Below are 25,794 nucleotides of genomic sequence, written 5' to 3' on the forward strand. Positions count from 1 at the left end.
ATGATAACAATAATAAACCAATAAATATATTCAAACCAAAACCTGTTACTGTATTGCAGTAAATTTTGTGTTCAAAAATAGGCAAGAAAATATGTTTATAATGCAGATAAAAATATTTATAACAGAAAATTGAAGGCGGTTAGAAGAAAATTTCATCACCGGCCGAGATTCTTTAAAATACGATCTGCTTTTGCGGATGTAAATCAGAATTGAGGTCTGCGCTATACAATATCCGAGCGGGAATGACATGTTCGTAATTTTCAGCGACATGACGTGGTAGATGCGCACGATACGTGAAATCAACCTTTAACGCTCTTGCCGGCTCGCGTTTCTATTTGCAAGCCTCTAGTGTAAACGGTTATGGCGTTTGCGTCCGTTCGACGAAATATTGGCCGGGCCGATATTTCCATAAACAGTGTGCGGCACAGCGCGAGTATACGATTGCGCACCACGACCAACTAGTTAATTGGATCTCCTCTAATTGCTTTTATATTCTCGGCTACATTCCGCTGCACCTAAAGGCCATCCGGGGTCCAATTCACAATTGTTAAAAACATTCTAGTATTATCAAAAAACATACAAAAACTGAAACACTTATTTTCGTTATATAAACTGTAATGAAGTCGAAGAAAAAACGGAAGACGTAAAAGAATAATCAATAATTGAATTGTATAATAAAAGCAAATAAATTTGTGATATTTTATGAATTTCTAATGGATTAGCAATTAACATCTTCACTTAGCCATACTATCGTTCTTGATCTATTTTCATATGGACTCAGAAGACCGTGTCGTAGTTAGAATGCAAGTCCCTGAGCGTAACGAGATCTTATAGTTAGAGTGTCTCATAGTTGAAATGACAAATCCCTGGACACACAAGACTATCTCAATCTAATTACAAACAATATACAATGTCTTTCTTACAATTGTGTTAGTTTATATTTATAGCCGTAATCCTCCTATCAATAATATTGGAAAATAAAACGCGTTATCAATAAGCGCAATAAATTATCAGTAATAACTTAGCTTTTTAACAATTAAATAAGATACAATATTTTTTTTTTTATTAAATCAGCATTATTATTTGTGCATTAAGATGATAAAATATGATGAATATCTCTGCATCTCTTTATTTCACGCGGTTTCATTTTGCGAAATTAGCAGTAAGATATTAAAATCTATGCTATATAGTATATATACATGACATCTCGACTCACCGGTTGGTCATTTATTTTGTGTTGTAGGACATGTCTGACGTGTGCGTTGGGACCAGCGTAGGGACCATTACCGAGCCGGAATGTTTGGGACCCTGCGAGCCCGGCACCTCCGTCACCCTCGAGGGCATCGTTTGGCACGAGACTGAAGGAGGTAAGTAAGAACCTCGTTACAGCTTAATTCCTCCATTTGCCTCCGTATATCTTAAACCCCTACGACGCTCTCTCCTTAACTCCTATTTTTAGTTGTAGGAAATTAGATAATCAAAATGAGCCTAAAATAGATGGTAAAGTTAGTTTTTAATGTTCTCTAATTGATAATAATTGAATATTAAAATTGATTTGATCCGATGAAATTTATTTGATAAAATGAAATTTTTTTTCTTTATCGGGAACAAAAAGCTATTTTGATAAATTAATTTTATACGCTGATTTTAACAATGCATGTGTGTATTGATTCTTCTTTTTTAACATATATAATTAATTCAGCGCAACTGATGCACATTTAATTACAAATGGTTATTTCTTTTTTTATTAATTTTAAACGATATACTTTTCACGAGAAATTTAATTGGATTTGAAAATTTAATTAGTCTATCTGATACTTGAAAAAATACAATTAGCATAATATATTTTTATTTAATTAAAAAATTAGAGTATTTTTAATAATATTTTATATGGTTATCCAATGGTTAATCCACTTTATATTGTCAAATAAAAATTTCTTGTAACTCGTATAATTGATGCTAACAATTCTTTCAACGATATAAGTCCTTCTATGGAATATTATCTACGCGAACATTTTTCTCAAATTCTTATACAGGGTGGTCCCGAACGTTCCAGCCAGGCTTTCAGATCTTGTAGGAAATTTAATTCTGAACAAAAAATTTCTTATAAATATGGATCGAAAAATGATTTTTTAAGAAGTTATCGCTCAAAAACTTCTGAAATCATAATTATTTTACACATTTTTCCAATATCATGGAAAATGTGCGTCTTTAAACAAAAAGTACCGAAGCAAAAATTGTAGAAAATTAAATTATCTTTTAAATGAGATCAAAATGATTATTGTACGTTCCATAGATTTTGATATAACCAGTTACAAAAACGTGCTTTTGTTAGTCATTGTTAGATGCACATACGTAATACACGGTACGTTAATTACAATTTTGAGAGCAGTTAGTTTTTTCACGTCTTTATTAATTTTCTACTGTTACGTGCTATTTTAATTTTAAAAAATTTATTTTATTTTTATAAAAGAAAAAGATTTTTATTTTTTATTTTTATCATTTTTTTCAAGAAATTGATTAAGTTTCATTTATTAAGTTTTCTTTTTATTTCATTTTCTTTTCACCTTTTTCTCTTCCTTTTAAGTTTTATTTTCTTTTTATTTCATTTTCTCTTCACCTTTTGCTCTTCCTTTATCAGAGGTTTTTGAGCGGTAAATTCTTAAGGAAGCATTTTTCAACCCATGTTTATAGGAAATTTTTTGTTCAGAGTTAAATTTCCTATAAGATCTCAAAGTCTGGCTGGAACGTTCAGGGCCACTCGGTATATGAATGTTGAATTAACGACATTTTCATTTTTATGGGCTCATTAAGAATGCGAAGGACTTGAGTGTGAAAGATTAAAACTGTAAAATACGAAGAATTTATATTTAAAATTTCATCTACATTCTCGATTACTCACTTGTCAAGTTTGTTTCTATCGAATTTATCGTGTTACTGGCCCCGGACTCTTCGGATAAAGATATATATGTAAAGATATACTTATTGATTTATCGAATTTCTGCAATCCGCTGAATAACAGTAATAGCATTAATGGTAGCATTATTATTACGGAAATCGATGTCCTAAGAGATTATACGAGCACATTTTCCATCATTCAATACACAATCACCTTATCTGTTGTCCACTTGCTTTTCCTGCGATATTAAGTAATACTAACATAAGCATCGTTAGAGTTGCTATATAAAATGATGTTCACCGTTACCGCGCCATTTAAACGTAGAGCGCAGGAAACGAGCTCCGTTTACTTTGCGATTTTCTTCGCGATATAGTAATGAACGATAATTGTGCAGTGAAAAAAAGATTACAAGCACCATTTTTTTCAAACAAATACAGGATATTATTTATCTGACAATATATGTGTATATGATTAAACAACTATTAATTTTAAATTATCTTTTAATACGAAAGATATTTTTTATTTGTATTATTTGTTTGTTGTAATATTTCTTAGTTATATGTATATTAATTGTTATTTCAATATTTTTTCACTGAAGTTTGACGAATTTCGATGTGCTTGGAATATTCTTCGATGAATATAATTTCCTTTTTAATTTATGTATGTCCTAGAAATGAGTAGATCAATGTATATTTATATAACAAAATGTCAGGAATAAAACAAATAGCTAAATGAAAAACTCGTTAATGGAGATGTTTAATGAGTTTAAGATGAGTCGACACTTTAATGAAGATTTAAGTGGAAGCCTAATTATTAATAGAGTAATCTTTGCGATTGATAATAGAAGTTAGTAGATTAGAAATAAAATAAAGTTTTAGATTAATTTTTCTTTTTACAATAACATTGAAGTTTGATTTGTCTTTGTATAAATTATGCTTTAAACTCTGATTTTTGGAATTAAATTTCTGTTATCCAGATTTAATCAATATCATAATATCATGATAATAAATAATAATCGTGAAATCGATACTTTCGCGGTAATTGCTTTGGTTGCATAATTACTCGTTTCATAATCGTTTCATAATTACTCAAATAAATAATAACAATTATCATCATTGTGGTATGAGTCGAATAAAAATCGTAACATCTCGTGTCGACTGAAAATAACTAGCAACGATGATCAATCAATCGCTTGCCCCGAATAAACATTTGGAGAATACGATGTAATAGAAATAGCGCCCGATCGATCTTGTTGCTGTTCGAACGATTCGGGGTTATAAATATCCATTCGATACTTCACTGGGTGGAAAAATCGAATAAATAAAAATGTTGCAATCGCGATTTCATTATTTCATTTGTTGGAAAGCGCCTTTCAATCGATTGCAATCATATAATTGTCATGCATATAACATAACATATTTATATTTTTCTTTTACACACAGGGCGTCCCAAAATTGATAGTAGAAAAAAAGAGACATCTTTTACAAGTCAAAATAAAATAAAATTGTCCAATGAGCATTTGGAAACGCACCCTCTTTGGGACAATCCCCCCAAATTTCTTAAAAAAATTCGAATTTTCTGTATATTGTCTAAACTTGGGCTTCGAATTTTACGAAAATTGGTTTATATACGTATCTTTATGCGTTTTATTCACTTTTAGTGTCATAAATTATATACAATTGTACTTTAAATTATATACAATTGTACTTTATATATTCAGTTTTTTATTTAAAAAATACTTAGTATGTACTTTATTTCGCTTTGATTAAAAGAAAGGTTCTTATAAAAAACATAATTACGCAACAGAGGATTATAACTTGCCGCTTGATTGCTGGACTGGTTGACGGCATGAAAATGTTGCACTGTCATGTCGGTGTATTTCTACCGATAAGTGTGATTAAAATAAACTTTATAATTGGATCGCCTGTGAGCTTATTAAGATCACTTCTACGGTTATAAAAATAGTGATAATCCATGATAATGATCGTTTGCAAAGTAATGCAGGTTAATTCATTCGGATGTAAGCTTTTCATGCTCATTAGCATTACGTTTCGTAACATTGATGTTGTTTTACACATCCCTAAATCGAATCGCTAATTCGACTGATGCGTGACTCGTTATTATATATGCGGTGTTATAGTGCATATGTACGTATAGATTTTGATAAAAAAGAAAATATTCAAACATTTCAGAATATGTCTATGTGCGTCTAAAAACTTTAATCGGCAAATTTCTGCAAGTCACTTAATATTCTGATGAAAAATGTTTTTAATGAGTTGTGTGACTCAGATTAATTAGTTAGATAAGTTAGAACCTAGTAAATTTTATACGTAATAATGATAACGAATAAAACATTCGACAATAATTAAGTCAATTTTTTTATTATATTTTCTAATTAAAATTGAAACGTATAATTATTAATATAATATATCTAAACAACCATACCTTCAATTAAGCGCGGAGAATTCTTAAATGTTTTTTTTTTCTCACTTCCTATATGATAATGTGCCGCGATATAAAATAATGCGCCGCGGCTCGACTCGCACGTGAGATAAAACTGATAAGAGAATGAAATTAAAACAAAAGTGCTTGGACGGACGCGTACCTGGAATAATTAATTCTATTGCGAGCGAACGGCGCGCGCGTATAATTAATTCCAATTTCGCTAATAGATAATCTACCGCGGAGGGAAGCCTTCTTCTATCGTTGCATGCTTCAACGACGATTTTGTTATAATACGTTCTGGGGCGATCTCCGGAAATAATAAAGAAAGCCGCACGCTATACGAGTACACGCGAGCATTTCTCTCAGTCCTCGTAATTTTGTTCACATTCGTGACAAAATATCACTACTAGCGCATAATATATGCTCATACATTTGAATATATATATATATATATATATAAATTACATAGTTAAAATGTTTAACATACAGAATGCTAAAATTGTCTCTCACATAGCGCAATTTTTTAAGTCGACTCTAAGTTCGTTCTATCATGCGACTATAAAGTTTAAAATAATTAAAATAAAATAATAAAAAAAATATATAAAATGTAATATATATATATATATATATATATATATATATATATATATATATAATATAACAAATCACATATATGTATGAAAGTATAATCATGAAAAATGTAATTGACAAAATTCTACTCGTATGTGTGCTCGCGAAATATATTGCCAATCTGCCAAATAAGTCAACTATTTCAATTTTACGATTAGCCGAATTCTCAAGCCACATTCGAGCATTGCAGGTACACGCAACCGCATACAGTCGTGCATGCCGAGCGGTAAGCTCTGCGCGCACACAACAGCGCGTGCATACACACATACATACACACACATACAATTGCACATACATACATAATACACATAGCCGACTAGCGGCTGACACAACATGGGTAAGGTAGCTTGTCAGACAGGTATTATGTGTAATACCGCGGCCGTGGTTGTCGTCGGGTTAAAACTACATCGTGACTCTCCCCGACTGCTCTTTCTTCCTCTCTCTTTATACGTTCCTATTTCTTTCTTTTTTTCTATTTTTTTCCTTCGTTCTTTTCTCTCATATTCCATGCTTTCTCTCTCTCTCTCTCTCTCTCTCTCTCTCTCTCTCTCTTTCTTTCTTTTTCTCTGTCTCTTCTTTCCTTCACGGCACCAAAGGTCTAGTTTATGATCGTTCCTTCGAAGGCAGCCGAACCGAGTAGCTTGTTTTTCACCGCTGGATTCCCTCGCAAAGCAAGGATAAATGAACGATCATTATATGAAAGGAAGCAAGCAAGCGCTTCCATGTCAAAATTGAGAAATGGACTTCCAAAGTTTTCTCTAGAGGGAAAAATATATTCTCTCTCTGTGCTGGCAATTTGTAACATCCAAATGTAAAGTTTAATCTAACTTAATAAAAAAAACACAGGTTTGAAATGTTGTGTCCAAAGCGCGCATTCACCCACACGCGCACATTCTGCTTTCAACAATTATCTTTTGCATTTTTGCAGTAAAACAAATATATATGCAGTATAAGAGATTCGAATAAAGAAAAATATGAATATATGTAAAAAAAAAAAATAACTTTTAATGAAAAAATAATTAGTTGTAATTTACAAAAGGAATAGTAAGGCGGTCCGCAGGATAGATGTATCAAGTTACAACATTTATTAACAAGAAGAACTAAATTTCTGTTGTACGTAAAACTTCATTCGAACAACACGTCATCAACATTCTCGAAAGTGTCCGTAAAATCACTTACTCCGCTTCCTCCGACATCGAAAGAATAAACTACGCGGCAAAGCCTAGACGTGAAAGGGACTTCCTAAATGGCTATCCATAATGGCAGATTAAGAAGTCCATAAATTCGTCGAATTCCCAATTGAATAGCCGAACAATCTGTCCGAGTCTGCCATCCATCCAAGTTTTATTACTTTCGTCGTTCGCCGCTGATATCCTGCTGTTACGTTCTCTCTCTCTTTCCGTCCTCTTTCCTCTGTTTTGCCTCCTTCATCCCCATAACTCTTCCATCGCTATTTACCCCTTGCCGCCACATTCGTTCTACCTCTTTTTCTCGTTTCGCTCGGCTCTCTTCTTCTATATCTTTTCATCTCCTTGTTACTTCTCTCCACGTTTACTCTTTGGTCGGTCCCTCTTCAACTCTTGGAGAGACACGAGAAAAAGACTACAGAAAAAGAAAGAGAGGATGAGAGAGTAAGAGAGAGCTCTATAGCGGCGTGTTATATCGGCGAGAGAAATAAAACAGCGACGGAATGTCGAGCATGTCTGTTCTGGTTTGGCGGCTGCTGCGTCTTCGCGCCGCTTTACTTCATAACGAATTCACTCGCTTCGTTCTCCACTTCCGACTTCTTCGAGACTTCTCACTTTCATCTTTTTTTCTCGTGTGTTTATTAATATATTTAATAATAATATGAATCATTAAGCAATTTCCGGAAATTTTAAAGACGCTCGAGTTAAAGGGAAATCTACTGATATAAAAAAATAATTGGATAATACAATCTCTTGTATCTTACATTTATTCTCTTTAAAAACTTTAATACTTATTAATTTTTTCTCAGAATAGGTGCTTTGAATTTTTCGTCAAAGAAAAATCGGTTCTATATTGATCAAAATATCTACAGTGAAAAGAACATTACATAGTGTCTCGGTCCGCTCTCTGTATTTTTTTTTTTTTTGCTTTGTATCAAAGGCAAATTGATTTGAACAGCATTTATCTAATTGTCTCTTTATAAGGCTCATATTTCAAACTTATATTGCGCTTAACGAAACATATCGCCGATACGCACATATATAATAAGTAAGTTAAGATACCTGAGAAATTTTCTCGGGAAGCGAGCGATTAAGAAATTTAATTCAATTCGGGCAATTTCTTTCACTTACACGCAAGCCACACGGCAATTACGTAAGACATTCGACACGCGTGGATAAACAAACAAAGTCGATAAAACGATATGATGAGAACGCCGCGTCGCGCTCACCCGCCCGCTTGCTCCCTCGATCGGTCGGTCCTGATTTGCATCTCCCTGCTTTATAAACGCAGCGCATTATTAATTCCGTGAAGCTAACAGGTTAATCTCCGGTAATAAATGTCATACGCGCGAATGTATAATTATGTGTGCGTGCGCGTGTAACTAATGACCGCCGATCAGCTGACAGAAGTACTAAACCGCTGATAGCTCGTATCGCTGTGAACGCGCGCCTTCGTTGCGTATGGCATTCTAGACGATATATATAACTCCATTTTTCCTATCGAAAAAAATATTTAAAATTTTATTTCCCTTACTATCGATATTGACAAATTCGAAGAATGGAAATTAAAAACTGATCCTGATATTTTTCAAACTATATTTATAATGCGTATGAAAAAAAAAATAATTATAAAATTTATATCATTATTTTATAAACTGATTATTCTATTTTTATATTTTTCTACGTTAAATAAAAAACTCAGCTTTTTTGAAAAATTTAATCCGATACTCTCTCAATCCACTCAAATATCTGTATTCAAAGACTCTGATTCATATATCATGAACGCATTCTGAACATCTTATATAGAATTGTATACGCGAGATTGTGACGGCTACACGAACATCCACCAATACAATTACACGTATCCCCGTGAGCTAAAGTGTGTATCGTAAAGGCGTCTATCTCCCATCGGACCTGGTTTTGTCGATGTCAGGGTAGTTTAGTTGGATCACAGAGACGTTGATGAAAGGATGCTTGTCGGAGACGCGACGGGGCGGGCAGGAAGGGAAAGGACGAGAGAAGCAAGGGGAGAGAGAAAGGGAGAGAGAGAGAGAGGGAGGTTTCTCTTTCCCGTGGATGGAAGCTAGAGTTATACAGCTTGTTATCGATCTTCGGAACATCTCTCCCTTCACCTCGACGGAATCCTGCTCTTGCTCCTTCTTATGCTCCTTCTCTTACTCCTCTTCCTCCTTCTTCTCCTCCTCCTCCAACAATCTTCTCTTCCTATGTATGCCGTCTACGAGATGTCGCTTCCTCTCAGGCTCTTTGAGATTTGGATTTGAGACGTCTGCTTCCTTGTCAAGATCGATAGACGAGAAATTGTCATTAGAAATAGTTATACATACAGATTTAATTCTACATAATGTTCAGTGAATTTATAATTGATGATTAAATCGAAAATATCAGTTAAAAAAAGATGTTTGCTAGATTGCAAAATAGATAAAATTAAGGCCTAAGAAGCTGTTATTTATCAGATTATGCTGTGCAATTAATATCAACATTTATCATTGTAAATTGTGTGGAAGTTTTATAATAAGCTGAACACTCTAAAGAGAATTTCTGAGACATATCGCACATGTATCTTTTCTTTTTTGCGTTAAAGTTCTTTAATATAGCTTGTTTTTTATTGATCTTCCTCGCCGCGATTGTGAGCTTTCACGTTGAAAGGAAATCCACTTATTCCCACACTGATCTCATTGTCAGTCAATGTTATTTTCTGGGCGACCGCCATTCGGTGAGGACAAATATCGCTGCTCTGTGATTTCACGTTTCGCCTGACAGCTGCATCATTCCATTCCGCCCTGCAGGTTCTATCGAGCGAGATATCATCGAGATATCATTCAACCGCATCACACATAACACATACATATATATACGCAGAGTTAGACATATCTCTAATATTAGTTTGATATATTCAAAAAATTCGCATACAAAACTTAAATATTTCTTATTTTATATTTAAAAATATTTAATATTCTAAATATTATTTTGCATGTGAAAGTGTTCATCTGGTAAAACGATGAGATATATAAAAAAAAAAAAATTATATTAACATTAAATTATATTTAATGTAACTTATCCCAGAAAATTGCTGCTATTTTTTTTTTATCTTTGCATTTATCTTGTTTATCGATAATTTTTTTTTTTTTTTGACTAAAATTTAACTTAGTCCATCAAAATTGCGAATTAGACATGAAACTCTATGTATACAGATTAGAAGACTAACATTTACCTCGGTAAATAAGACATCCACCTTGCTCGAATCTCGGAAGACACTTTCGTCACGAATATTTGATGCGAGAACTCCAACTCGTTACCAAAGCTCCGATCTCTCGGTTTGAAGCAATGTGTTTGATTGTCATCGCTCGCAGGGCGAGTAACATCAGATGTGATTTCATGTGACATCTGTTCCGAGCCGAGAGGATTCGACTCCGAGATATCACGATATCGTGCTTGACGGTATCTCAGCGGAGAAATATTAACTCGTCGTTTTATGCTGAAACTGCGAACGCTTTTCTTTTTCGTTCGGTGATGCCGAGTTTCCTTTGACCACGACCGCAAATCTCCCGCTTCGGAAAAGAGCTTTCTTTATCGTTCACCGGCTTTCAGGAAGAGGAAACTCGAGGAGGCGCGCAGCACCGATGTCGTCTATTCACCGCAAAAGAGCAACGGGCAAATAATGTTGGATGCGACTTTCGTGTTCTTTACTTCCAACTGCCGCGACCGCAATCTCTTCGAGGCGAACCGCGCAATTATTCGTTTACTGTGCCGCGAGAAATTCTACTAAATCTAGGGAACTCGGGGATTGCGAATGTAAGATTTAAAGATAAACTCATTTGTAAAATTGCTATTGTGCCACATAATACTATAAGAAGAAAAATGTTATCAGTTAGACAAAATATTATCAAATATGTCATTAATTTTTATTTTTATTGATATATCTTAAAGCCTTGTGCCCATTGATGAACTCCGTTCGAATTCTAGCATTTTGAACCAATAAATGTATATCCAATCAATTTGCAGTTTTTAATAAAAAGCGATAATTTTATTGGTTACACGTTTCTTGGACCAAGATCGCGGGCAAAGTTCTAGAGTTCCAGCATCGTGGACGCATAAGACTTAATAATTAAATTTGAAATATAAAACACTTGAATAAATTTAAAATTTAGTAATGAATAGAATCTTATTATTTATTTTACACACTTGGAGTTTATTTCGCTAATGTGTATATATCTGTATATTAAAACAATTTTTATTTTTATTACTTTATATTTTCTATTAAAACGTAATTTATTATATTATTCAGTAAACTTATTTGAATGAAGTTTTACTTCTTCTCCGCTGAAGTCTTTTTGACAGCATGCATTTTTGCGAATTTTGTCGTTCAAAGCGAAACGTTACCGATGTGAGGGTAACGTTTGACGCTTGTCTGAGATATTGGCAGTTAATTAGTCACTTACTCGACACTCTGTTGCTTTTGGGATCCACATGAAGAAAAAAAGAGAAAAGGGAGAAAGTAGTATAAGAGAAAAGCGATGAGGCAGGAGGAAATGAAGCTCGAAAACAGACGGGATGAAAAGGCGCATATTGAGGGTGAGATGCACGGATTTATCATCCCTCGCCGATGCTAGTGCTCGTCCATACATTTTTCTTTCGCGGTAAATGGGAATGACGTCAACACGCGAGGGGACGACTCAATCAACCAAAATGCCGCGAGGTTTCTGCGGTGTGGCGAGTAAGGGGAGGGAGGAGAGAAAAAGGGCGAAAGTATGAGGGGCAAAAGCTATAGGATAGAGGAAGAAACAATGAGAAACATCTCGTTTCGTTCCCGAGATGAGAGAGAACGAGATGTACGTCTGACAGATGGAGTAGAAACACGGTGTTATGTGGCTTTTAGGAACTTGGTCGCCTTGGAACTTCCGCCGTTTTTATTGTCCTCTTTGTGTGTGTCGTCCGCCTCTTTATTTTCTCCTCGACTACCGCGCTGCTTGTCCCTTTATTTCTGATCTCAATTCACATTGTTCGCGGAGGAAACCCGCTTCGATGCAAACAACGAGCTCGTTTCGACGATCTTCTCCGGATATTCTCATTTCAACAGAGATATCTATTTTTAAACGGTATTCTTTTCAAGAGACGTGGGTCGTGTCTCAATAAAAAAAATTAATTTAAACGTGATGGAAATAAAAAAGAATCTTTTTATTTAAACTACTGTAAGAATTTAATTTTATTTCTGATCATATTATTATCACACATTTTAGTCATTTTTTTATCTCGAATTTTTAATAACTCTGTTCTCATTTTACGAAGAATACATTTTTTTTCTTATAGGATTCTATCTTTTGTGCTTAAATTCACGTTTTTCAAAAACAAAAAACAGTTTTTAAATAGAATTTTTTTTCTTTCGCTCATTGATAGAAGACTGTTTATTTTATATATATCCTATATATTCTCCGCGAAGCTTTGACATTTAAATCTGGTGCAACACCCCCCATGGAGGCGATTCGATTTACGTCAAGTCGACTTTAGCTATTACGTGAACGCGAAAGTGATTTAGCCGCACACACTGTATGAAAGACGAGAATTTCGCGGCTGGGAACACCTGCAGCATTTATCGTCGGGATCACCTGTGAGAGGCTGGGTTTTCTTGCACGTGCACGGTCGAGATATTTTCAATTAACGACGCTGATCGTGCAGGAACGAAGAACACGGTGAGAGGAAAAGGGGAGACAAGTTAGCTCGTCACCGGATTGCCACGAAACTTATTACGCGATAAAACCCTGCTCTGGGAGTTAAAACCGTCGTATTTTTTAGGACCGATTTTCCCTTTGTCATAACTTTCGCATTGTTCCGTTAACGAAATGATACTTACGTTCCTTCGTTCAACATAAAAAAAAATTTATCATTTTCTCTTTCTGCGGATCGAAAACAAGGATTTCTATTTTCTATTTCTTTGGATCAAAAACAAATGAAATTTCGTGCATAGCGCAAATGCTAAATTATTTTTTTTAATTATTGACAAAAAAAATGCAATATAAATGATTTATTTATGGGACACTTTCATTATTTCTCTTTCTCTCTTTATATATATCTCTCTTTATATATATCTCTTTATATATATATATATATATATATAACAATGTAATACAAATATTCATTGATCATAATTATATAATCATTAATATAACAATAAAAATTTGTATTTTTTAGAAAACTTTATAAAAATTCTAAAAATATTACAAATTTTACAAACTATAGTGTAGTACTTTATATCAGGAGTATTTGGAGAATACTTTATCGTAAATTACATTATGTCGAGTCCACTTTGATAAATTAATAGCCGATGATATATCTTATTTACTTGTATATTAGATACTTCCGACGCCACTAGATTGAAGATATCAAACATGCTTGCCATATGTGTTGTCTTAGAGTTAAAGATACTTCTAAATGCTATCAGAATACAGAAGATAATTATTAAGTTCTCAAAGGATTTTGTCTATATTTGATTATTACTATTTGAAACATGTTTTCTCTATTGCAGGTGTACTAGTGGTAAACGTTACGTGGCGAGGTAAAACGTACGTAGGGACGTTGCTGGATTGTACGCGTCACGATTGGGCGCCACCCCGTTTTTGCGACTCGCCGACCAGCGACCTGGACGCCCGCACACCCAAGGGACGCGGTAAGCGCGGTCGCGCGGCGGCCAACTCTACGCCCGGTAACGATCTGAGCAACTTCACGGAGACGAGGAGTTCCGTGCACAGTAAACTGCGCAACGGTGGCAAAGGTCGTCGGGGTGCACAGGGGTCACCCGCGGCCAGTCCGAGTCCAGCGGCGTTCGTGCCGCCGCGGCCTGATCCGGCGGCGAAGCGGAAGTCACGCGGACCAGAAGAGGAGCAAGATAAGAACAAGCGACGGGCGCCACCACCCACACCGCCTAGCGGTTCGCCGCCAGCCAGTCCAGTTTTGCTCGAATGTCCCGAGCCGAACTGCAGTAAAAAGTACAAACACATCAACGGACTCAAATATCATCAGAGTCATGCGCATGGCTCTGCCGATGACGACGACACCAAGGAAGGTATCACCAGCATGTCGGAGAACGACGAGAGTAATATCGAGGCACCGAGTCCAGCTACGCCGGTAAAGTCGCCAGCGGACAAGCCCGAGGGCACGCCGGTGAGAGCGACGAGTCCACCGGCAACGGGCTTGCCGCCAGAAACGCCGCCGCCGCCACCGAGAGTGCCGTCGCCCAGCATAGAACCACCCACGCCCGTGCTCGCGGATAAAAATATCGTGAAACCTGGCGTGCTGAGGTTTGGTCAAGATGATTTGCCGGCGCCTACTTCTACTGCACCCTCGTCGAGAGTGCAGCAACAATCAGTACAGCAGCAGCAACAGCAGCAACAGAGTCAATCGTCGTTAGGCTCGTCGAATCCGCCCCAGAGTCCCAGTCCACATCCCAGTCAATCTCCTAGGCCTGTGCCTTCACCGCATCCAAGCACGAACATTCCCCAGCCCCTCAATATACCGCAACCGCCACAGCCGTCTCAGATACAGCAGTCGCATCAATCGCAAAATCCACTTTTGCAGCAGGCGCAGCAGACGTTGCAACAAGTCGGTCAACCACCACAACAACAGTTGCAGCCCGGCGTTGGCAGTCAGCAGCAACAACAACAATTGCAGCCGGCGGTTCAACAGCAGTTACCGCCGGCGCATCAATTACAATCGGTATCACATCCTCTGTCGGCTCAACTGGGTCAACCCGCACAAGCTCTTGTGCAGTCTGTCGGGTTGCAGCAGCAGCAGCAGCAACAGGCCAGTCTACAAAGTATAGCCAGTCAGCATCCGGGTCTGCAGAATCTGACGAGTCAGGTGTCGCAGCAGGCGGCGGGTCTACAAACAGCACCGCCACCACCGGGTCATCCGGGTCAAAGCGTACAGTCACATTTGCAGCAGTACCCGTTGCACGCGGCAAAGATGCCACAATTTAAGGTGAAACCCACGGCAGCATTGATGCCAGAACAAGACAAAAGCAAGACGAGCACCGATGTTCGTGTTTCCAAGCCGCAAGGCTACAAGAAGAAGTCGCGAAAATCGCCTGGCGGTAGTCCGCATCCATCGCCACTCGAAGCGCCAATTGTTGATTCGGCGCGCGACGATGTACAAAGTCCGGCCTACTCGGATATATCGGATGATGCGGCGCCGGTACTCGAGGCCGAGCCGGCAGATAAATCCAAGCAGAGCCAAGAGAAGGACAACAAGGCTACAGCACCGGCGCATTTGCCTGCTCACTTCAGTATGTATCCGTACTATGGTCAGCCGCCTTATCTGGTGCCTAGCGTACCGGATAGCAAACCGGTGGTAGATCAGAAGCCGAGCGACCTTACGCCCAAACAGGAGATCAAACCGCTCAATATACCGCAGATGCCTTCGATGGCGAGTTTACAAAGCGTTGTATCGGAGAAGGAGAAGAAGGAGCTGAGTCAACCGGTGCCACAGCCACAACAGCAGCCGCATTATTACGGTGCTTATGGCGGTTATATGCCGCCGGGCTATCCTTATCAGCCGCCACAACCAGTCTCGCAACAACAACAACAACAGCAGCAGCAGAGTCAGCAGTCGCAGGACCAGGAGCCGCATGAGCAGAAAGTCAAGATCAAGCAGGAGCCGCAGCCGCAACCGAGTCTAAAAGACAAGCAACATGAAAATCATCAAATACTCAAAGAGAGTATCGAGATGAAGAGTCAAATGAGTCCGTATCATGTCTATCACGGTTCGCAGAGTCAAAGAGCGGCACCGCCGCCTCCACCGGGACCCGTTCAGGACGATAGGAGGTATTATCTGTATCCGGGTGAACAAAGAAGAAAAGAGGAATCGAATAAACAGAGTCAACAAGCGAAAGCGCCACCGCCAAGCCCGAAGCATCAGCCAAAGCAAGAGAAGCCACAAGATCTCGGCAAGAGTGAGGACTCTAAGAGCAAACAGGAAGGCGTAAAACCGACAATGGAGACCCAGGGACCGCCGCCACCGCCTACCTCGCAGTTCGCTTACATCCATCCCAGTGCTTACATGCCAAGTCCGCAGCACTACGGCGCATTGCCATTCGATCCGGGTCATCCGGTATATCGCGGTCTTGGTCCTATGTTGGTCCCTGGTCCTTATTCAAGTAACCCCTACCTTCACCAATTACCCAGGTATCACGCCCCAGAGGATCTGAGCCGACCGCCTGGCGGTAAGGCGTTAGACCTGCTTCAACATCATGCTAATCAGTATTACTCAGCGCACAAGATACACGAGCTGCAAGAGCGCGCGCTTAAATCGCCGACGCCTAAAACGTCTGCAGCATCTGCCAGCCCGTCTTCGGCAGGTCCAACACCCGCCCGACCTCCCAGTGGTCCTCCCACGTCAGTCGCGGGCCCAGGCCCTCCGCCAGGCCAGGGTCAGCAACCGTCCGGCAAGCAACAGGGTCAGCCAGGTAGTCAGCAGCAGCAGCAAGGTGCAGTAGATGCCAGTGGCGGTAATCTCGGCAAAGACAATAGGTCACCGCCACCGCAGCGACACGTGCACACGCATCATCACACTCATGTGGGCTTGGGCTATCCCCTGTTGACAGGACAGTATCCCGCTCCCTACGGAGGTAAGCCTCTCGTCAGACCCTGACAGTAAGGCGACTCGCGGGACCCAACGAAGCGAGAACGAGAGAACCATGAACGTGAGAAAACGAACGCATGCGTGCGTTAGAACAATCGTTTTCGTCTGTGTAAATTCTGATGGTTGATGATAAGAGTTGATAAGTATGGTGTCGTTGAGCGTCTTGCGAGTGACGCATTTTTGCGAATAGTGAAAGTGGCTGAAACGTCGACAGCGACGGACATTTTTAGAATTATGCATTTGAACTTGAATGTACAGAGCGACTTGCGATTGACTTAACTGCAAATCATTCTGATGTTGGCTCGGTATTCGTAGGTTTTTATTAAATCCGATTTTGGATTCTTTGGAATAATACTCTATGAACGAATTGATAGCCGGCCTTTTAGGAAGCACTTCTAAGTGAATAACGCGATTGCGATTGTAATTGCGTTTTTAATATGTATTTTGTGCACTAACGTGTTCTCTGTTTAAGATCAAATTGACGTATGAATTGACTTTTTGTAATGATAAATAATAAAGGGCGAAAGGCCATATTTAGTTTTCGGAAAGAATCCGGATGACTCATCATCCGACAAAAACGGGTAAACTCGGCTAGGTATTATTTAGAGCCTGAGTATGTCTAAACCTCTATACACACCATATTGGTGCATAAAAGAAAAATGAAAATGAAAAAGAAAAGAAAATGAGAATTCTGATGTGCAACAAGAAGCTCGAGCGGTAAGAGATGTCTCCATTTGAGAGTCAATCTGTACGCCGAGTTTCCGCTGAGGTACTATTTTATTATCAGACCAATAAGAGATGCATTTCTTCTTTTTGTATAAAAGAAAGAAAATTACAGTTGAAAAAAAAAAATTTGATTGAACCTCTTCTATGTGGGCTCCGCCTATTAAGAACCCAAATGTCGCTTGTAAATAATTTATTCTCGACTGTACATTTTGCGGACACGAAAAACAAGCGACTCGGTTCGCTCGCGTGTAGTGTTGCATTTTTTTATTTATATACCGGGCATCATGCACGCGCGCGCATTTTCTGCATTGCAGAAATGGATTTAGAATTAATCATTATGATTTCTCTTTTTTAATAAAAATTAATTTCTTATTTTTATTATTGATTACATTGAGAATTTGTATATTTAATTTAAAGCGAAAATAAAAATTTTCTTATACATCTTTTGTTTCACTCATTTTGAAAATCTTTAATTTTCAAATATTATTTATGATGTATTAAAAATTATTGAGAAGATATATTTCGTTTAATCATGGTCGTCAATATCTGCATTCGAAAGAAAACGCGCGATGCGTTTCTAGAACACCCTGTATATTTATACATATACAAATGTATGAGTCTCGTATATAGCGACGAACTGAATATTTTGGAGATATTGAAGTATAAGTGCGATCGTGTGTTGTGTAGATTAGCCGTGTAAGCTGTGTACTGCAAATAGGGCGCAAGTAGGAATTAGACATATAGTTCAGACTGTGATAATTATTTATCGTGCTTCTTTTTCTGGGACGGGGAAAAACGTAACAGAATCTTACATAGGCGAGATCATCATTCAGTTCCGGATAGGCACTCGTGTGTAATAGTAATCGACGACGATAATGATTTTATCGAGTTTATCATGGATATTGATGCTAGTTTGTCAGAATCATTGATTGCGATATATATAATATATATATATATATATATATATATATATATATAACGCGAGAAAGTGCAGTTTCTTATAGAATGCTACGAATTAAAAAATCTATGTGCAAGAAATACAGATTGATTAATATAGTTTGGGCGAGATGCGATACTTAATTATTTGCACTGAAAGGACGTGCTGGAATGCACATGATCGCCTTTCCGTTCCGTGACAATAGAATTGTCATATGTTTTCTTTTTACAATTTCTGACAACATTTAATATATACAATTTGTATAAATGGAATATTTTTGATTGTCATAATTCGCTAGGAAATTTTATGGACATGCGCGATTGCCGATTAATTTTCAGTGCAAATATATAATAGTTAAATATTTAAATATTTCCTGAAATAGTATTTAATCGTTTTTCATATCTAAAGAGTATAGAGTATTATATAGCTTGCTATCGAAATTAAATATTATTTTCAAATTTTCTGTATTCTGTTAGCACTTAGATTCTTTTTAATTTATAGTATTCTGTATCCTCGTGAACACGATATATATTCGTGTTCGTATCCTTGTATCCTTCGTTAGACGTCAGTAGTCTTCCACGAAAGTTTCTTTTACAGCAAAAACAGCCATCAAGATTTTATAGTTTCTCAATGCGATTTTGCGTTCAATCGCTGCTAAGTGATTACGATTCCTGTTACGATAGCGTCATTTGCGATTCGTAAGAACATTATTCTTTTATTATTTATTATCTAGATACAAATGTAACTCCAAAGTATCTTTGATATGCTAATTAATCCGCGATGATAAAGATTTCATGGATTTAAATCACAAAATAAATTATAATTAATGCTTCTAAAGAGCAATATTTTTCCTCATTTTTTCGATATTTTTTTTTTTTTATTTATGTTTTAGGGATCGGAGTACAATGACATGAAACAACGTTCATAAAATGACAGAAATACGATACAATGTTTATTATATCTTAAAATATATACTTATCTAAGAAATGAGGAACAATATAACATATTTAAATTTCGTCTAAAATTTTGATTTCTCTCCAGATAAACTTATTAAGATGTACAATTAATTTTTTCATTAATTCAATTTTACGTTCCTTGAGGTTTCATTTTACTTCGCTATTACAATGTCTCGCATAACGACACGCTTGTACGCGGGAAATGATTACGAATCAGCAAACTTAATCGACCAAGTCTACGCTTACGGAGCCAACACTGCCAGGACTTTCGCGAAAATGAGGGAAGTCCGCAACCATACTAGGGAAATGCATTATAGGCGCGAGACCGCTGAAACAGAAGTAAAAAAGAGAAAGAGAGATGGAGAGAAACAATTACTTAGGTACACGCCACTTTATGCTTTCCCACTCTTCATACACATATCCATCGTCATTTTTCCTCGTAGAAAGTAGCTCGGTGTTTAGATATCTCGAAATATATACGGGTTTCTCCTCGAGTGCAACCGAGCTCGAGGACGATGCATTTCCTAAAGGATTGCGCTTGTGCGTTAACGATCGTCTCGAAGATTTCGTCTCGAAGAGTCTTACATGTGATTATCCATGAAAAACGGTTGCAAGCGGTCTGTTTTCTGCTACGTTTTAAATATCGTAACTCGTTAAGTGATTAGAAAAATTATTTGTCAGGATTTAGAAATATTAATAGTGACATCGAACAGCCATGCAAAGATCAAGTTCAGTGTAAAAACTGGATCGTGCAATATATATTGAAGTGATGTTATGTGGATTTTTTAATTAACACACAAAAAGAAAGTTCCATTTTTATATCTAGGAATGATCTTTTGTTTAAGAATCACATTATTTTTTTATTTCTTATATTGTCTTTAATATTTCATATTTATTCTAATTAGAGCATAATCGATTCATTTATTTGAACTTTTGAATCATCTTATATATTAAGATATCATAGACGATCGATAATGTCAATAATGCTCATAAATCAATTATTTCATCATTTTCATTTTCGATAATTATTGATATTTATATTATTGATTATTTTATTTCTTAAAAGTAGCAACAAATATTGTATTTCCATTGTATTTTCAAATTATCAAAATTTGTTCTTAATTTGCATAGAATATCACACAATTTCATGTTACGTAATATGAACAAACTGCATAATACACATATGATAAGTTATATTCTCAATTAGCGATGAATCTTGGTCTTTTCTTCGGTCCCCCAATAGCCGATACTCGTTTCGAATAAATTTTGATTTCGGGTGCCGCGGGTCGCCAACAACATTCGAACAACAACAGCAACAGCTTCAAATGAAATGCGCGCGCGCATTTAGTAGGCGCTTCAAAGTGATCGTGACGAAACATTAATGGCCTGCTGTCTCTCTGTGTGTGTTGCAGCGGCAGTGCTGGCGAGTCAGCAGGCCGCCGCGGTAGCCGCCTCGGTGATCTCGCCATTCCCGCCCAAGTGACCCGCGGCCCCCGGCCCCGTCTTACCCGGCGGAAGCGCCGGGAGCAGCTCCGCTACACAGGCCCATCATACACATCCGGCGGCGACAAATGGTGCGCCTGGTGCGGGACACCCGCACGGCACAACCGCTAGCAGACAACCGTAGAAGGCATGGATATGAGCGAGCAATGTAGCCCAATGAGCCGACTGAGCGAGGTGTTGTGTATATGTTCCACGCGGTGCATTATTGGCCGGATTAGCGCCTAAATGTAGTCAAGTAAAGAAACTAACGACGATTGGATTAGGATCAAGATGTAGTAAAGAGAAGGCTCTGTATGTCATCCGTTTTCCCGATGTCGATCGGAACTGAAATTCTGGAAGAGCTAGAAGCTTGAGATGTTAGAACAACTATGCCTGATATAACGATTTGATGGATTCTATTGTTCTTCTCTTCAACAACGGCGCAAGTACTAGGGACTGAAGATGAAGTGAAATCAAGGAGCTAGATGTTAGAACAATGACAATGATGACGTAGCCAGTAATAAATGGACGTCTCTAGTGTTCCTCCTTGTGCTGTGTGTTATTCGCTTTCTCAATGACATTAATTGGGAGTTTAGAATGATATGGATGTCTTAAATGATATTATCCATGTTCTCCATGAACTAGAGATTTTAGATACGTCAATAAAAGTGTTAAAACTGTGAACCATGATTATCTGACAATGTGAGACATTTAGATGAAATCAGACAAGTGGGTTATTCAATAAAAAACTTTCCAAATTAGGTGCAAACACGAAAAATAACTTGTATGTCGAATTTGAATAAATGAACGAGAAGAGACTGAACTCAATCCGACGCACAAATACAATGTCCATTCTCGGATAGAACTATATCGGCGATTCATCTGTTGAACTGATCGTAATAGTTCGACGAGACGATCGTTAGCGAGCAATCCTTCAGTGAGACAAAGTGTATCGAATTATCGGATCGATGCTCGCGTGGTGAGAGGACGAGTTTTCTCCTTACGCGTTTTATTTCAGCGCCGAGCGATGCCCCCATGTCCCGCTGGATTCGCGATCTTCATACAGACGAAACTAGCTCGTTGAATATCCTTCTCCATGTAACATACTGTATATCTTAAAAATACGCGCTGCGTAGTGTACAGACGCCTACGGCTAATGTAGGGATAAGGATAAGAGGCTCGATTTTATCCCAACGATCGAGATCTCTGATACATTTCGAAAGGAACGACCTATCTCGCGAGATGAGCGTTCTCGAGCGGGATCAAACGAGAATTGCCTCGTTTTTGGTGTAGACTGAGTTCGCTTAATGTTGCCCAAGTTGCGCTGACTCCTCGTTGACATCTGTCTGATCCTGGTATAAGCTCGGTCTTTTCTTTGCTTTCTAGTGTCTATAGTCTTAGATAGATTTTCTGTCGAGATAAGACGGTAGCTCAGAAAGAGAAACGAAAAATTGCTGATCCAGCAAATATTGACTGAGAAATAGAGACATTCGTAGCTGATATCCGAAGTAATAGAATAGATAAAGAAGAGTCTAGTCCGTACTGGGACAAAGTGTGAGACATATGTGACAATGGTCGCGAGGAGCCAGATATCTCGTTAGACTGAAACATGCGAGGACGATATTGTCTTCGCGTTCGCGGGGCCGTGCTGGCACGATAAAAAATTACGGAAAGCGTGGATTTAATGCGTGCCGGGTGCGAGCGCGGCTCCGTCCCCGACTCTCAGATTCAAGCGTGTATGTCGAGGCGATGTGATGGAATTTTTATCGAGCGTAGAAACTTAGAAGCGAGCAAGCGAGCGTGTATGTGTGCGTGCGTGTAGAGGAAAGAAAAAAAATATAACACTCGTATATAGGATACGAGATGAAAGAGAGTAGCGAATCGCGTGAGTCGATTGCCTTGTACAAGCATAATGTATGCGTGCGTGTTTCCGCGATGTACGGTAAATCCGTGTCAATGTATTTTATTGTAAAGAAATGAAAAAAAGGATTGTAAGAATTATATATGCGAGTGCAAATTTCGATTTTTGTAGAGAAATTGTATAACTTGCCGATAAACTATCTCTTAGGGGAACAGAGACTCCATGATTTGTGCAACCGATCACTAATGCCGATAAAATGACCAGAAAACTCATCTTTACGAGACGAGCGTGGTAAATAAAGGCGTATTGAGAATAGACAAAAACATAAAAAAAGAGACGACATGTGTAATGCGATAATTCTAAATAATTAAGTGGCGTTAAGTGACTGTAAATTTGATGCTAGAACGCTATTTGTTTACTCAGATAATGGTAGCCAGCGATGTGTGCAAAAGTTAGGGGAAAAAGGGAGTGAGAGGCGGAGAAGGGGAGCACGGGCTAGATCCAAAGAATGGATAAATAAAAAGAGCGAGACTTACAATTACGTATGCGCATATGCAACTATATATATATTTATATATATATATATATATATATATATATATATATGTATGTATAAACTACATATTTGTTCAGTAACGACTATATCGTCATCCACTTTATATATACATATATTATACGATTTATTGAGATTATTAATTATATATTATTTTATTACTATCAATGTGACGTAAGATAGAAGATAGAGAGAGAAAAAAAAATGTGACGAAAAGAAATTTTATCGGGTAACGTTCGCAAATGCCAAATCAAAAGATATGGAAACGATTGATGATGCGTTTCTGGCAGCAAAGAGCAAAATATTTAATAAAATGAAGAACGGAAAACGCAACGCAACTACTTTGTCGAATATGTGAACGAAATCGCGATAGAGAGACGCTCGCACACGCACTTGTGAAAACAAGAAAAAAAGCGAACATGTATGCTTGGTGTATGCGTGTGAGAGAATGAATGAAAGAAATAAAAAAAAAACGTGTGATCCGCCTCAGTTTTAGTGAGGCGCCCAGCGGACAAAGGGGCGGGCTTTAAAAGAAATAAATGCTGGTGCTGCGCTGTGATTTTTGTAAAAAGAGGAGGCAAATAATATAAAAGGAGAAGAGGAAGCGACCGAGAGAGTACACATGAAAAGATCGAGGAGTCCGATTCTACGGATCTTTGCAAAGATAAAAAAAGAAAAGCGAGGAAGAACGAAAAGAAAGGAAAGAGAAACATGCGGAGAGATAGCTTGAGTACCTGGACCCTGCCCTGGACCGCGCCTGCCTCCGCGAGCGGAGGTGCAAAAGCAAAAGAAAGAGAGAGAGAGAGAGAAAAAAGATAAACGAGAAACGAAGAATATAAGAGTGAAAGAAAGAGTGCGCCGCGATGTCTCATTCGATTGTACAGGCTGTAAAATGTATTCGCTTTTAATAAGAAAGAAAAAAAAAGAATTTTAATATAGATCGTTAATCAATAATTAGAAAAATATATATATATAGAGAAAGAGAGAAAGAGTTGTCTCCGAATCACAGCCCTTGTAATCAGAAAGCTTTATATTGCATCCACACTCGAATCGTGCATTACCGGAAAACGGGTTGGTTACAGTTTTGTGGTTCAAGCAAACGAGCTCCGCTCTCTGTGCCCCCTACTCTCCCCCCTGCCACTCCCCGCTGCCTCCGCTTATTCTGCGGAAACGAAATTTTCCTTCAGACGCGCAACTCGCTATCCATGTGTAATAGAGAATGAATGTAATTAGTAATTGGAGACAACCTTCGTTTATCCTAAGGATACGATATTGTAGCGAATACTATGCATATTTGCTAGGACGTTGCATAATCGAGTATCATAGGAGAAAGAGAAAGAGAGAGAGAGAGGAAAAGATAGACCGTATGAGAGAACGAGAATGAATAAACGCAAGAATGTATGTATATGTGTGAATATGTGTGTCTAAAAGAAGAATGAAAGACGTGAATTAGAATGAGTGCTCAATGATAATATATATACATATACATACACACACACACATATATATGTATATGTATGTATGTATGTATGTATATATGTATGTATATATACATATATATATATATATATATATATATATATAGTGTGAGAACTGAGACATAACATAATAAACAAGGACCCTTATTCTCGTCTCCTTTTTTTAGATTGATAAAAATAGTGACTCGTTACGCTTTATATATTATACATCTCGAGTATATATGAATATACGAGTAAAACATAACGTACAGAAGCAGGAAGAAAAAAAAACATGCAGGCATCTTGTCGTTAAATTGTAAGATATTGTGTTCAAACTCCAAGAATGTACTCTGATCCCCCTTCCTCAGACTACTATATATTAAATATATTGTGCACTATGCTCCGACACTTGTCCATACAAATAAATATATTGAAAAATCTCAAAACTCCTCTGTTCTTTCTTTTTTTGCGCTATCTTTTTGCAGTTCAAACTTATCCCATTCCTTATTCGTTCTTTGCTTAAGAAAGAGTTAAAAAAAAATCTAAGATTAGAGTAAAAGATATGAAAATATATACATATGTATATTTTAATATTTATAAGTTAAATTTTTTTATCAAAACCTCTCAATATGTCAAATATGTCTAATAAAAATAATAAAATTATGAAGTCATCAAAATAAAGCTTACAGTAAAAATTAGAAAATGCGCTAAAAATTAGTTTTTTGAGTATAATAATTTGTAATTGAGAGCGAAAGTTATAGCGAGCGAGCGAGCGAGCGTGCTCCAAAAGAGACAAGCGCGAAATGAGACGGCCGACGGACGACGACACCCGCGAGTATCGAGACGTGCTCGATTTTAAGATGAATAGAATCTTAAATCTTTGCTTTATCGTTCGTACGCGAGATACGATTGTAATTCGCACGCGGCGGATGAACAGCGATAAAACGTCTGTCTCGGAATAACTCCGGTAGTCACACAACGGCACTGAAATATGTCTATTTCACTAAACG

The 25,794-nt window shown here is 37.6% G+C and overlaps 1 protein-coding gene across 3 annotated transcripts in view; it reads left to right on the forward strand.

The window, feature by feature from the left end:
• Positions 1-25,230, forward strand: part of LOC126859217 (zinc finger protein 608-like) — a 149,359-nt gene extending 124,129 nt beyond the window's left edge. For all 3 annotated transcript variants that reach the window (XM_050610244.1, XM_050610246.1, XM_050610247.1), the window contains 3 exons: positions 1,244-1,367; positions 13,703-16,798; positions 20,844-25,230. In XM_050610244.1, the coding sequence (XP_050466201.1) occupies positions 1,244-1,367; positions 13,703-16,798; positions 20,844-20,914 (3,291 nt within the window). In that variant the 3' untranslated portion in view covers positions 20,915-25,230. The remainder of the gene's footprint in view (positions 1-1,243; positions 1,368-13,702; positions 16,799-20,843) is intronic.
• Positions 25,231-25,794: the final 564 nt, after the last annotated feature.

This window comes from Cataglyphis hispanica, chromosome 3, assembly GCF_021464435.1.
Source record: "Cataglyphis hispanica isolate Lineage 1 chromosome 3, ULB_Chis1_1.0, whole genome shotgun sequence".
Taxonomy (NCBI): domain Eukaryota; kingdom Metazoa; phylum Arthropoda; class Insecta; order Hymenoptera; family Formicidae; genus Cataglyphis; species Cataglyphis hispanica.